The sequence below is a fragment of the Zalophus californianus genome, chromosome 4, assembly GCF_009762305.2.
Source record: "Zalophus californianus isolate mZalCal1 chromosome 4, mZalCal1.pri.v2, whole genome shotgun sequence".
NCBI classification, from domain to species: domain Eukaryota; kingdom Metazoa; phylum Chordata; class Mammalia; order Carnivora; family Otariidae; genus Zalophus; species Zalophus californianus.
Window position 1 is genome coordinate 166,941,442 of NC_045598.1, and position 15,410 is coordinate 166,956,851.

Consider the following 15,410-nt stretch of genomic DNA (forward strand, 5'->3'; position numbering starts at 1 on the left):
GTTAATGACTGAGCTGGGAAGCAGATCCTTCCCTGCCTCCAAGCCATCCGGCCTGTTGAGCCTTCAATTAAGATCACATTCTTGGCCATTAGCTTGACTGCAGTCTTGTAAAAGATGTTGAACCAGAGAACCTAGCCAAGATGTGGCTGAATTCCGGAACAACAGAAACTGTGAGATACCAGATTGTTGTTTTAAGCCACTGAATTTTGGGATGGTTTGTTATGCAGCAAAAGCTAACTAATGCATCTATGTATTTATCTACAAATGCACATAAAATGATATAAATACTGTTTATTGGAGTATTTACTATTGATACTCCCACTTACAAACGTAGTGGTACAAATCTTGAGTTAAGCATCATAAAATTACTCTGGTTATTTCTGCTCCTGTTAATTATTGCAGAGATAAATTTAAATTCTAGATATTAAGAAATGTATGCTTTTCAAATGTGAACTATGGAAAATATTGTCATGAAAGCCTATAGATACCTTGTGGTGACTCCTCCTCTCTGCTGTTTCATCAATAACATAAATATTTTTAACCTTCTCTGACTTTGCAGGCTGAGTGCTATTTCAACATATCTTTATTTTTTTTCTTAAAAAAAAAAGTTTAACTTGCATCCTCCTGCTTCCCACCATGAAATGACATTCCTACTTCTTTTTTCATACTCTGCTTCTGATGTAGCAGCATGATGCTTTCCTTTTTAATTATATCATGTGTTCTTATTTGTGTCTATGCTGACTTTCGAAAATTAATTCCGGGAGTTTATAGCTATATGCTTCAAAGATAGCCTCCTCAGAAATGAAATAAAAAAGGAAATGCTGAAATTCATTTCTCAATTCACATAATGATTCAATGTTTTAAGGAAAGTCATTTTTGAGTTGCTTACAAATTGAAATATTTTGCTTTAATTTTGGTTAGTAATAATACTAATGATAAAAGTAATATTTATGAGCACTGAATAACATTTGTTGGCTTTCACATATTTTATTTTCTCTTAATTACAACTCCCGTACTAGCTAGTAGTATTCTCATTTTTCATATGAAGAAACTAATGCTTGGAGATGTTAATTAACTTACATACAGTCACAAAGATGGTAAACAAGTGTGTTAGAAATTGAGTTGGCATACTTTGAATTCAAAATTCTGTTTTTTATTGCAATTAAGAATATTTAGCCTAAACAACTAATATCCACAATGAAGTTACTATCAGTTCAAAATTACATAACTATGTTTTCCTTTTCTTCATATTCTTATTGGTATTCTTATCTATAGAATAAAGAAGAAATAACAAGTGTTGAAAAGGATGTGGAAAAAACAGAATCTACATGCACTATTGGTGGAAATGTAAATTGGATAGCCAAAGTGGAAAACAAATGGAGGTTCCTCAAAAAATTAAAAATAGAATTAGCATATGATCCAATAATTCCACTGCTGGGTATTTATCCAAAAAAACCCCGCCAAAACGCAAATTCTACTGCTGGCTATTTACCTAAAGAAAACAAAATCAAAAAGATATATGCACCCTTGTATTTATTGCAGCATTATTTATAATAGAAAGGATATGAGAGAAACCTGTGTCCATTGATAGATGAATGGATAAGGAAAATGTGGTATGTATACAATGAAATATTACACAGCCATAAAAAAGGATGAGAGTGTGCCATTTGTAACAATACAGATGAACCTAGAGGGTATTATGCTAAGTGAAATAAGTCAGAATGAGAAAGACAGATATCATATGATTTCACTCATATGTGGAATCTAAAAAACAGAAAACAAAAAAGAATAAACAAAAAGCAGAATACAGAGAACAAACTGGTGGCTGCCAGAGGGAGGGGGTGGGAGGATGCACAAAATGGGTGAAGGAGAGTGGGAGAAACAGGCTTTCAGTTATGGAATGAATAATTCATGGAATAAAAGGCATAAGGAGTATAGGTAATGATAATGTAACGGCATTGCGTGCGACATACGATAGCTACACCAGCAGTGAGCATAGTATAATGCATAGAGAAGTCACAGGCTGCCTTTTGGTTTTGTTCCTTGGTTTCCTTTGCTGTGCAGAAGGTTTTAATCTTGATGAAGTCCCAATATCATTTTTCTTTTGTTTCCCTTGCCTGTGGTGATGTGTCTATAAGGAGTTGATATGGCCAAGGTCAAAGATGTTTCTGCCTGTTCTGCTCTAGGATTTTGATGGTTTCCTGTCTCACATTAAGATCTTTCATCCATTTTGAATTGATTTTTGTGTATGGTGTAAGAAAGTGGTCCAGTTTCATTCTTCTGCATGTTGCTGTCCAGTTTCCCAACAGTATTTGTTGAAGAGACTGTCTTTTTTCCATTGGATATTCTTTCTTGCTTGCTTTGTCGAAGCTTAGTTGACTATAGAGTTATGGGTCCATTTCTGGATTTTCTATTCTGTTCCATTGACCTATGTCTGTTTTTGTGCCAGTACCATACTGTCTTGATGATTACAGCTCTGTAATAGAGCTTGAAATCTGGAATCATGATGCCGCCAGTTTTGATTTTCTTTTTCAAAATTGCTTTGGCTATTTGGGGTCTTTTGTGGTTCTGTGAAAATTTTAGGATTGTTTGTTATAGATCTGTGAATAATGCTTGTGGTATTTTATGGGATTGTATTAAATGTGTAGATTGTTTTGGGTAGTATGGACATTTTAACAATGTTTGTTCTTTCAATCCATGAGCATGAATGCTTTTCCATTTCTTTGTGTCATCTTCAGTTTCTTTCATAAGTGTTCACAGTTTTCAGAGTGTAGATCTTTTACTTCTTTAGATTTATTCCTAGGTATCTTATTGTTTTTGGTGCAATTGCAAATGGGATCAATTCCTTGCTTTCTTTTTCTGCTGCCTTGTTATTGGTGTATAGAAATGCAACAGATTTCTGTACATTGGTTTTATATCCTAAGACTTTGCTGAATTTGTGTATGAGTTCTAGCAATTTTTTGGTGGACTCTTTGGAATCACTCAGTTGTACACCTGAAACTAATGTAACATTTGGTGTCAACTATACTGAAATATCTAAGTAAATAAAACAGATAAGCTTGTGTTACAACAACAAGAAAAAAAATATTTACTTTATAAAATAGATTCTATTCAAAGGTGAGAGAACACTTTCCAAACCAAAGTTTCTGAAGTTTGAATGTAATATCTTAAATAGCTTACATTTCATATTTTAGCAAGAAATCCATCCCTTTTTTGAAAAAGGCATGTTATAGGTTATGAAATAAAATAATTTAAATGTAATAGAAGATTAAATTTCAGGAAACAAAATTACTGGAGATGTTCTAGAGTAAAGTTATATACTGAAAAAAATAAAAAGAATTAAAAAAGATATGAGTTTGATTTTCTGGCTATTCTCCTCTCGTCTCCTCACCACATACTCCCTCTTCTGTGCTTCTTTCTTATAGAAGTCATATTCTTCATTTACAAATTGTGACTTTAAATCTTATCATTGAAGTTTTTTGGTTTTTTTATTTTTTTTAATGTCAATTTGCTTTGTCTCCACACAAATAATCAAACATCTTGATTGTTCCATTCATTTTCTTTCTCTGGTGATTCCAGTATATGATCCTTTTGAGGATATGATTTTGTTGTCATGTGTTGACTTTTAACCATTTTAATCATTTGGCTCTCAAGCAATTTGATAGGGGTTTTTTTGTGGGTTCAATGAATTTTTTTTCAGTTGCAAATTTTCCATGGATTTTTTTTTGGTAGAAAATTGAGACCTGGATATAAATGATTCCTCAGAGAGCATTTTACTTTTGTTCCAATGAAGTTCCTGGCTTTACTACCAGACAGGAGCCACCTTAGACAAAAATTTTTGTTCTTTTTTTTTTCTTCAAACCATACAAGTCTTGTGAATTTTATCTGCAAATATGCTTGATAATTTCCAAATCCTCAGAGGAGTTTTTTTCTCCCTTGTGCTCAGCAATAGTAAAGGAGGAACGAGGTAGAGGTGTGCGTAGGTGTGGTGATAGGTGTATGGGTTTATTATGAGCTCATATTTGCTTTTGTGATGATGCTATAAAGCCCATCCTTAAACAGGTTCATCCATTAGCCTCCCATCTATGAATTGATCCTTCCTCTACCTTTGGTTCCCCAAGCTCCACAAGACCACAAACAGTGATACTTAAATTCACCAAGTTTGATAAATGCCCTCAAGACAACTGGTCTCAATGAAGATTCTAGTCCATGTGTATTCCTCTTTCCATAAACCCAGCACTGAATATCACGTGATCAAATTATGTTACTTACTAATATCTCATGTTTGTGTTCATTCACTGGCTTTCAGGCCATTCCCTTTTACTTCTAAACTCATTTATCCCCTGGCTCTTTATAATTATCTCCAACATCATTCATAATTTAAGGACTGGTTACTTCAGTAGTAACAAGGTGATTCTGCTGAAATCCTAGCTCTCAGTTCCTCAACTTCTCTCTTATCATTCAATCTCAACCATTCATTTTCAAGTGTAATGCCCTCTCGGAACTTGTCAGTACCAGGAACGTCAACTCCTCATTTTTTTCTTTTCCCATTTTCTAAAAAACAGCAAAAAAAAACCAAAAACAAAAAAACACCTTATTTTTCTGGCTCACTTCCTCAATTTGTCCATCTCTGACAATTCCTAGGACCCTTTAGGATCTTACTCCAGTATACTTTCACTTTTCAATGCACCTTTCTGCCTCAATGTCTTTCTTCCCTGCTTATCCAACCCAATGGTCAATCATAATTTCCTTGAATGCATTCTTCACTCTCTGTTCTTTCTGTGCTTCCTCAAACTCATATGGAAGAAACAGAATCCCAGTTAACTGCTTATAATTGCCTTCACCTATCTAGCATGATAACCTGCACTTACACCTTTAAAATATATTTAGAGTCCAATTACTTTCAACACCTCCACTGCCATCACCCTGTTCAGAGCCACCATCTTTTCTCAGAGATTTTGTAGAAGGCTTGCAGAAGTCTTCTAACTTGTCTCCTTGCTCCCACCCTGGTTTTTCTACCATCTGGGCTCAACACAGCAATGATGGTCATCCCTTTAAAAATTAATTAAGATCCTGTCACTCACCTGTGCATGTGCACGCACACACACACATAAACACACAAGGAATATCTCCCCACTTCACTCAAAAAAACCCCAGGAAATGTATTAAAATTATGTACAATTAAGGTGAACCTATGTCTTAGTTTGCCCAAGAAAATTTCAGATTATGCCTATTTTCTTTGCATAATTATTCTTAGTTCATATTTTCATTCTTTTTTTTTTTGCATGACAAAGTCTTTACTTTCAAATGATTATCAGTACACCAAGTAAGAACATGTATACAAGAAGTTCTTGAATTCTATCATCTAATAATTTTGGGTAAGAGAAACTAAGAGCAGCCCGAACAATATATACTAGTATTCGCTGTTCCACCCTTAGCCGAGATGACTTAAGGCCAGCTGCTGCTTCACACAAGTTACAGTAACTATTTACTACTTTTCCATAGAGAAAGCCCCTGACCTTCAAGAAAGCTTTAGGGAAAAAAAATATTTAATCCCTTTCTTTCTTTGAACAGTTTTTTTTTCTACATCTAAGAAAGAAAAAGTATTGATACATATGTTGCTTGAACTAAAAGGCATAGGAAAACAGACAAGGTATACACATTAAATTTCTAAGAAACATGAGGTAAAAGGAGAAAATCTTTGGATAACCTCTACGTTTGTACAAAGAAGCTAGATTTGCTATTCTCCAAGAAGTGAAGGGACCTACTACGTGATACACAGAAATAATTTAATGCCTTTTCACAAGGATGTAACTACTCAAGCTTTGCTAAAGCTTCGTATTCCATGAAGGCATCTAACATGCCAATCTGCACGCAGAGCTGATCCTTCCTCCCCTATCCATTTATGCGGTAGTTTTCATGGATTTCTGGCCGGATGTCACAGACAAAGGCCAGCAGGTTATCCAGGACTTCATCCCTGTTCTGCTGGAAGTAGGCCTGGAGGATGGTCATCTTCTCCTGGGTCTCCTTCTCCACTTCGGTGCTGCAGCTGCCATGGGATCCCAGAGCCGCAGCTTCCTTGGCCTTGAACTCCTTCTCTCTTTGCAGACGGTATTGTTCAATTTCAGCCTGAGCTTCTTCTTTGGCCTGCTTCAGCCTCCGGTTCTTTCGCTTGCGGGCCTCCGACACTTTCTCGGCGGCCCGCTTCTCGGCCTGCAGCAGCTGCTGAATGCCCTGCGACTGGCTGGCCATGGCTGCGGCGACTCTAAGGCCACGGGACGCGGCCTCCATATTTTCATTCTTAAAAGGGTCTTAGTTTATGCAATTAACTGTATTATTATTGCCTACCTTTAAGGCCTTATAAAATCTACCTTACTTCCATTATTTCACCTCTGACTACATCTCCTACTATGCACTTATTTGATAACTTACCTTTGATTTCTCTCTTGATCATTACCCGTCCATGCTTACCCCCTTGAACAATGTAGCATGTTGCTGCATGGGATCTTTGTGTTGACTGTTCCTTTTTCCTGGAAAAGTTAACCAGATAATCAAAGAACTATTTCCTTCATTTAATTTCATGTCTTTTTTTTTTTTCCAAATTTCTCTTTCCGAGGACAGCCCATCCTAACCACCCTATTGAAAATTGCAATCCGCCTCTGTAACCTAAGACTTCCAATTTCCTTTATGTTGTTTTATTTTTTCCTTGGTCACTGATCACCTTTTAACATTCTTTGAAATATATATATTTTTAAAAATCTGTCCACCTCCATTAGAATATAAACTGCTTAAAGGCACAGATTTTCTGTTTTATTCTCTCTTGTGTTCTAAGTATCTAAACACCCTGCAACAAAGTAGTTTCTTAAACTATGTAATGAAATAAATAATACAAATAAGTTACTTAACCAAAAGACATTATTTTCTAGATTGAAAGGATCAACCCATCAATAATCATCCCAGTACATAAAAAAAATCCTCATACCAAGCAGAAAATATTCAAAATATTGTGGATAAAGAAACAGTCTTAAAGCTTACACAGAAGGAAAGAGACAAATTTGGATCAAAGTTCATAAATAAGAATGATATAAGAATCTTTTGTAGCCACATCTGAAGTAGAAGAAAATGGAGAAAAGCTTTAAGTGTTTTTAGGTAACTGTCCAATCTACTATTCTATCCCAAGGCAGTTCTCCCATCAAGGATTCATATTGAATAAGGATATTGTGAGGTATCTACAGTCTCAAAAATTCACCTTTTATTCATCTTTTCTTCCTTTCTTTGGGAGCTAGTGCAGAATGTGCTTCACTAAAAAAGTAAACCAAGAAAGAAGAGGGTCCATGAGTGATAAGTGAATAGATATCTCAAAAGAAATAGAGGATGAAAATCCAAAGATAGCAAATTTGAAACAGAGTGGGAGGGCACCCAGAACAGGTTGGAGAATGGAGGCCTGGGGTTTTGTCATTCAAGAAGAGTTGAGGCAATAAGCTACATATTTTTAAGGAGCTGGAGCTGGTCTTCCTGAAGAAAATGAGGAGTCTTGAGAGGTTATGCCATCACAAAAAAAAAGAGCTAGTAAAATTCTATCCATAAGACTGATCGAGAGAGCTTGATAACATTTCAAGACAATCACTCAAAAATAATTAACTGATGAGAAACTGAAACCATGGATCTCAGATACATGTAGTAGTGGGGTGCTAATTCTTAAAAACTGTTTGTATGTGAATCCTCAAGATGAGGAAGTACTATCAAACTGTTCTGTAGCCTTAAGGCTTTTATCTGTAGAAACTATGAAAGGAATAGAAAATGGAATAGACTGTGACAAAAGGTGGTAACTAGAATAGAATGTTAAGTCAAGGGAGGTTTATGAATATAGAATAGACTTCAACCTATATAAAGACAGAGAAATTGTGTTATAAATAGGGAACAGCTAAATATACAGATGAGTTGGGACTCAATAATGAGGTGATAGTTCTCTGAGTAGGAGGAGAGGGAAACAAAAAACAAGAAAGCAATCCTTCCTTTGTGACAAAAAGGCAGATTATCAATGAAGATAATGAGCAATAACATATATGTGATAATGAAGTATATTTAAAAACGTTTAGTCACTCAGACAGTTATTGAAGGTAATTAGTATAAGACTAATGTGCTTGCAAATTTATTTTATAAAAACTTCTTAAAATTATCTTAAGAAAGGAGATTGAACTTTTTCTTCTAAAATTAAAGTCAACTGTAAAAAAAAGAAACTACCATATGCAAGATCAATTTATTTAATAAGTATTTACGAAGGACCCTACTGTATGCCAGATACTCAATTAAATGTTAATTGAATAACGATAAAATGGTTGATAATTCTATTTCTATGTTTTTTCATACTCTAGTGCTAGTTTTTCTTGAATAATATTTAATTCAGTGAGGTGGGGAAATTGTGCAGAGACTTCATGAGAAAATATATTTAGTTTGAGGATAAGATCAAGATACTTTATTTTGGAAAAATATCAAACTATATTAATGGAGAATGGCAGTTCCCACTTTCTATAATGATACTAAGTTATATAATCTGAAATTGTAGAAATTACATTCGAATATGTTGACATTTATTTTTTGAAATGGGGTGAGACTCAGTCCTATTTTTCATTTTGTGTTATTTTTTTATTGCAGAAGTCAACCATTGTATAAACAACTGTTTGTTAAGATATTGTCTGGTACATTATATAATTATACTGTCACCAATCTCCCTTTAGCAATTATTCTCCCCACAAACATAAGAGAAGTCTTATTTATGCAGCTTTGTAAAAGGGTAACAGCATATTAAGAGAAAATACACAACCTACACCTTTCCTTTAGTCTTACAAAAGATACTTCACTTAAATTATACAAAATACTTTCTTAAGACAAAGATTGTTTCAACAAATCATATTTCAAATAGAATATGTATATAACTCATGATTACATTTCAAGATACAGTGTTTTAATTCCAAGCCTTTACTGGGTTTGAAGTCATTATTGTATTATAAAGAACCAAGATTTAAAAGAATAATAATAATAAGCACACTTATCATGATGGAAAAAATAAAGTGGAAAAAACAAAAAATATATAAAAAATAAAAAAGAATCAAATGAATTTTTCAAAGTACTGCATCTTGAGGATAATTATATATATATATGTATTTCAAAGCTGCATTTCAAAGGTATCCTTAATATGAAAATAAAAACCCAACAGAACTTCCTGTTGAACCACTAAAGACTTAGAAGAATCAAATAATTTTTCAAAGTGGAACTTCAAAGCAAAGTATTGATTTGCACAATATTTATTAGCATTTTTGTACCATATATATATATGAGACACTCTGGTAGGTAGGTACTATGGGAATAGAGATGTCTATAAAGTATTATCACTTTTCCTCAATGTACAGACTAGTAAGTAAAATAGATTACTGAATACTTACTGTATACAATAGAAAGTAATAGATAAGAAATGTGTAAAAAATACTATGGAAGGGGGGCAACATTACATTTTAAAGGTGAGAATAAACCATTGCAAGATGAATAGAAATTGGTAATTTGGTCAGTGTATTAGATTTCTATGGCTGCTATAACAAACTTCTACAAATTTGGTTGCTTTAAAAACAACAGAAATTTGCTCCCTTATGACTGTGGAGGCCAGAAGTCCAATGTCAAGACTATGGCTGGGCCACACTCTTTCTCAAGGCCCTTAAGGAAGAATCCTTTCTTGCCTCTTCCAACCTTTGGTGGTTTCAGGCGTTCTTGGCTTGTGGTTGCATAGAGCTAATCTCTGCCTTTGTCCTCATGTGGCTTCTCTATAGCTACCTCCTCCTCTTCTGTCTCCAAGGACATTGCCATTGGATATAGTGTCCATTCAGGATAATCTCATATTAAGATTCTTAACTTAAAGACATGAGCAAAGACCGGGCAAAGTCATATTCATTGATTTCATGGGATGGGACATGAATTTTTGTTTTTTTGGCCATTATTTAACTGGCTAGTCAGAAATTGGTGTGAGGGATTCTTGGGGGGATAATGTGAACAGATTTATAGAAAAAAAAAAGAAAGAAAGTAGCATGCTTTAAAGGGAAAACTGACCAATGTAGAAAAATAATATAATGTATAAATATGTGGAAAATCAACTGAGACCAAAAAAGACTGAATATAAGACCAGGAATGTTGGAAGTTATCTTGTAGGCAATGAAGAAGCATTGAGTTACATTTAGGAGAGAGAGCACATGCTTAGAGTTTCATTTTTAAAACTATTATGTATGAGGAAATGTTAATGAGAGGAAAGAATGAAGACTGAATGTTCTAGCCAGTCAGCCATAAGAAAGAAGGAAATCCTGCCATTTGCAAGAACATGGGAGGAACCTGAAGGTCTTATGCTGAGTGAGACAAGTCTGATGGACAAATAGTGCATGCTCTCTCTTATATGTGGAATCTAAGAAAGCCAAACTCGTGGAAACAGAGTGGAGTTGTGGATATCAGGGGCTGGGCAGCGGGGCAATTGGAGAGATGTTGATTGAAGGATTCAAACTTGCAGTTACAAGGTGAATGAGTTCTAGAGATCTAATGCACAGCATAATGATTATAGTCAACAATACTGTATTACATATTTCAAAGGTGTTAAGAAACTAAATCTTAAATATTCTTACCACAAAAGGAAATGATAATTATATGACCTGATAGAGGAATTAGCTAATGCTAGGTGATAATCATATAGCAATATATAAATGTATCAAATCAACATGCTCTACACTTTAATCTTACACAATGTTATATGTCAATTATATCTCAATTAAAAAAAAAAAAAACAGAAAGTTAAGCTGGTAGGAAGAATAGTGGAGCTGACCTTTTCCTGGCCATGATATTTCAGCCTATGGATGACTTTCACCAATGAGAGTTGAGAGGAAGAAGGGACCTCTTGCCTTCTGTGGCATGAACACTTTCCCCTTCACAGGTCCTTTTCTTCAATACCTTTCTAAACCCTTTGGGCAGCACCCACAGGTACCTCTGCTTTCTTTAACACCACTACACAGTATAAATGCAACAATAGCTACATATATCCTTTTCAATTTTTCAGTAGCCACATAAAAAGTAAAATGGAACAAAATAATTTTAATAGTATTTTAAATCAATATAGCTAAAATAGCATTTCAACATGTAATCAACATAAAAAATTATGAATAAGATCTTGCTACAGATTGAATGTTTGTGTCTTCCCAAAATTTATATACTGAAACTTCTATAATGATATTTGGAGGTAGAACCTTTGGGAGGTGATTACGTCATGAGGATGAAGCATTCATGAATAGGATGCGAGCCTTTATAAGAGAGACCCTAAAAATCTCCCTCACCCCTGCTGCCATGTGAGGACAGAGCAAGAAGACAGCCAGTCTATGAACAGAATGCAGGCTCTCACCAGACACTCTGTCAGTGCCTTATCTTTTACTTCCCAGCCTCTAGAATTGTGAGAAATAAATTTCTGTTGTTTACAAGTCACCTAAGTCTATGGTATTCTGTTAAAATAGCCCAACAGACTAAGACAGAACTTTTACTTTTTTTTCAAGGCTTTGAATTTGGTGTGTATTTCATACTTACACCGCAGCTCAATTCAGATGAGCCACATTTCAAGTGCAAAGTGGATATATGGGGTTAACAGCTATCTTATTGATGATCACAGCTCTGTAAAATGTCCTTGTCTTTGTGTTTGTCTCAATAAGATAATTGGAAATCTGGCAGTCACATCTCATAGAATTAAATGAGGGTATAGAGAAACAAATAACAATGTGTTTCTATGCATGCGAGTATTTCTTTTCTCTCTCTATTTCCTTCTCTTGCTCTTTCCTTTCTCGTTTTAAGCAGAAAATCATATCCATCTCACTTGGGAACTGGTCTTCCTTATTTATATGTTTGCACCCCTCCCTCTGGTATTTTCCATATTACCCCATGCCCTGCCCGCTAATGACAACTTGTTTGAGCATGCCTACTTAATGTTGCATTACAACAATAATTACGATTTATTTTGTTCACATCATTATCCTAAAATGCTGAAGAGTTGGCATTAACATTTACCTTCTCCAGATACTCCCAGAGGCAAATGTACTTTGCAATTTGATGTGAAGTGCAGGTGTTAGAAATAAACCTGGGTCTGAAAACAGAGCTGCTTGGGTACCACTGTTATTTTGTATCCTTCTTCTGGCTTGAAATATGATGCTTTGATGTAACCGACTGTATATACTAGCCTGATAGATCTCCCTGTAGGCACATTTAATGGATGAAAAGACTAAGGCAAAGAGGAAAGATTAATTAGTTTGTCTGAGGTCCCTTAATAAGACAGTGGCAGAGACAATAGCAGAGATATGTACCCAGCAACATGAATTTGTAGGAATTTACACAAAGTACTTGGCAACTTAATTTTCCTTGATGAGAACCATAACTACAGTGTAAAGAACAGTAACTTCTGGATGCCAGCCACTCTAAATGAATTTAAACTCAGTCATGAGTGTCATGTAAATGCTTTTGTATTAATTTCATATTTGCTGTCAATCTTTCTCCCATGAAAACTGATCTGTATCTTTATCTTGAGCTATCTAAGGGCCGTTATTTGTTATGCAATCTCATGAAAACAGGTGTTTGTTGCTGAGTTCCCCAAAAGGACTTAGCATTTCTACTTTATATGAAAATATTTATCTTCAAATTCTTATAAGAAGTTACATCAAAGAGTTCATGAAAATCTACACATTAGCTACCAGTTACATACAGATCTTTTCCTTTGCATATTTGAAGCCAGAAAGATGGAAGTTTGATCATGCAAATTTGATGATAGAGCAGATGATGTATATTATAAATAAATATTGCATGAGAAGATCATGTAAATATTAGTTACTAAGTTATAATACTAAACTCCTAAAAAATACTAAAATCCTAAGTTTGAAGTGTGAGGGATGGAAGAAAGTAAACTGAGCTGGTGATGATGGTGATACAGTACCTGAAAATGTAAGTTGTCTCGGCACAGTCTTGGTTTATTGATTTATTTATATTCCAAGATGGGCTTAGTGTTCTCAGCTTGCCTAAATTTTAGGCAGATTTCTTCCTGATTATAGGCCTCAACCTCTCTTTTCTTAGAACATTTACTTTAGAAAACTTGCAATTATAAATTCTTTCTTTGCCTCTTTGAGATGTGAGTAATCATGTATATATAATGTTTTTATATAATATTATATATACAGTTTTAAAAATACATGGTTTTGTCACCAGTTAGACCCCAAAACCTGACCTCTACTGCCTACCTGCTTATACTAACTGACCTTGTCCCACATTTTTCCTTAAGCTCTTCTTTCCAGCTTATCTCTTAATTCAGACAAATGGAAACCAAAACCACCCTCAAGTGACAGCAAGTGCTCTAACAAGACCTCCCACCAGCCCAGACCACCCAAACCAGTTTGATTGTAATCCCTAACTCATGCCTGCGCAGATGGACCATGACATGACCTCTAGAATAACCGACAACTACCTTTTCCTCATTATAATACTAAAATTTCTGCCCAAGGAGAAACACGAGCCTCATCTACATAACATGCAATGTATGTATAGGCATGTTTCCTTAAGGCACGTGCGCAGCCTTATGCCCGCCTTTACATAGAGGACAAGGCTTCCCTATCTAAATATCCATCCTAACCCTAAATGAAAGGAACCCATTTACCCCTGCTGGGGGAGTCCTGGCTTTGAAAGTTATTCCCCGTGATCTCCTTATTTGCTGCAAATAAAGTTTATTTTGTGTGACAACTCCACCTTGTGTATGTGTGACTCACCAAGGAGTGCACTCACATTGGTTTGCTTACAATTTTAGGTATATATAATTTTAGATATGTACATAGTTTTAGGTATATATATAATTTTAGGTATGACATAGTTTTAGATATATGTATTTTAGGAATGCATTCAAAAGCAATAATCACAGGGGCGCCTGGGTGGCTCAGTTGGTTAAGCGACTGCCTTCGGCTCAGGTCATGATCCTGGAGTCCCAGGATCCAGTCCCACATCGGGCTCCCTGCTCAGCGGGGAGTCTGCTTCTCCCTCTGACCCTCCCCCCTCTCATGCTCTCTATCTCATTCTCTCTCTCAAATAAATAAATAAAATCTTTAAAAAAAAAGCACTAATCACAGATTTATGAATAAGAATATTAAAAACAATATTGTTTATTTTTAAAGAAGATTTTTTTATTTATTTGACAGAAAGAGAGAGTAGCAGAGGGAGAGGGAGAAGCAGACTCCCCACTGAGCCGGGTTCTGATGCCGGACTCCATCCCAGGACCCCGGGATCATGACTTGAGCCAAAGGCAGACGCTTAACCAACTGAGTCACACAGGTTCCTGAAAAATAATATTATTTAGAATAATAAAACAATTACAGCAATTAAAAGTTTCAATAATAAGGAATCATAATATGGAATACTATAGAAACCTTAAATTCATGATTTGAGACTGTTTTTAACATGCAAATGCTCATGTTGTATTTGCAGTTTAAAGACTATAGTACAGGTGAGCCTGGGTGGTTCAGTCATTTAGGCGGCTGCCTTGGGCTCAGGTCATGGTCAGTCCTGCGATCAAGCCCCGAGTAGGGCTCCCTGCCCCTCATAAGGCTCTCCAACCTGCAGGGAGCCTGCTTCTTCCTCTCCCTCTGCCTGCCACTCCCCCTGCTTGTGCTTGCTCTCTCTGTCAAATAAATAAATCTTTAAAAAATTTTTTTGAAAAGTCTATAGTACATATATCATTACCCCATTTTTAATTAGAATGCATTTATATGGAATATAATTTTGAACAAATTTGTATATAATAAAACTCAAACTTTAAAATAGTAATTGCTGGGTTTGAGCAACTTTAATTTTCTTCTTTAAAAATACTATATCCCTTAACTTCTTTGCAATTAAGAAATATGGTAGAAATCAGAATTTATAACGATATTTTCCTTAAATTAAAAAATATTCAAACTTCCTTGTGTGAATTTATGATTTTTTATGAACTCAGGTCAAAATTCACTGAATAGTTGGTGATAGGGAAAATTGACTTGTGCTTGTTTCATTATTCACACAGCTGTCTTAATTACTAGTAAATTTGAAACAGTGAAGGTTTTTTTTTTGTCATATGCCCTTCAGCTATTTTTTAACTTCTTTATCTTTTATGCCTTATGATCAACTGAAATTAAAAAGAAGTAGTTTTAATTTAATACAAAAGTTAATTGTTCAGCACATTCTGCCAGTGAGTCTGGTCTTGGGTCTGCAAGTACTTTGCCTGAAGCAATACAATTGCAGTTACTCAAAATACATTCCATTCAGAGGATGTATGTATTTTAAGACCCACTTTGCACAGGTTGGCCACAGAGTTACCTTCTGTTACCAGTATGTAA

At 35.1% G+C, this 15,410-nt stretch overlaps 1 protein-coding gene across 1 annotated transcript; it reads right to left on the reverse strand.

The window, feature by feature from the left end:
• Positions 1-5,583: 5,583 nt before the first annotated feature.
• On the reverse strand, positions 5,584-6,270 carry LOC113936464 (V-type proton ATPase subunit G 1). The gene has a single exon (XM_027619719.2). The coding sequence runs from the start codon at positions 6,250-6,252 to the stop codon at positions 5,896-5,898; it is 357 nt and encodes a 118-aa protein (XP_027475520.1). The 5' UTR covers positions 6,253-6,270; the 3' UTR covers positions 5,584-5,895.
• Between the last annotated feature and the right edge of the window lie 9,140 nt (positions 6,271-15,410).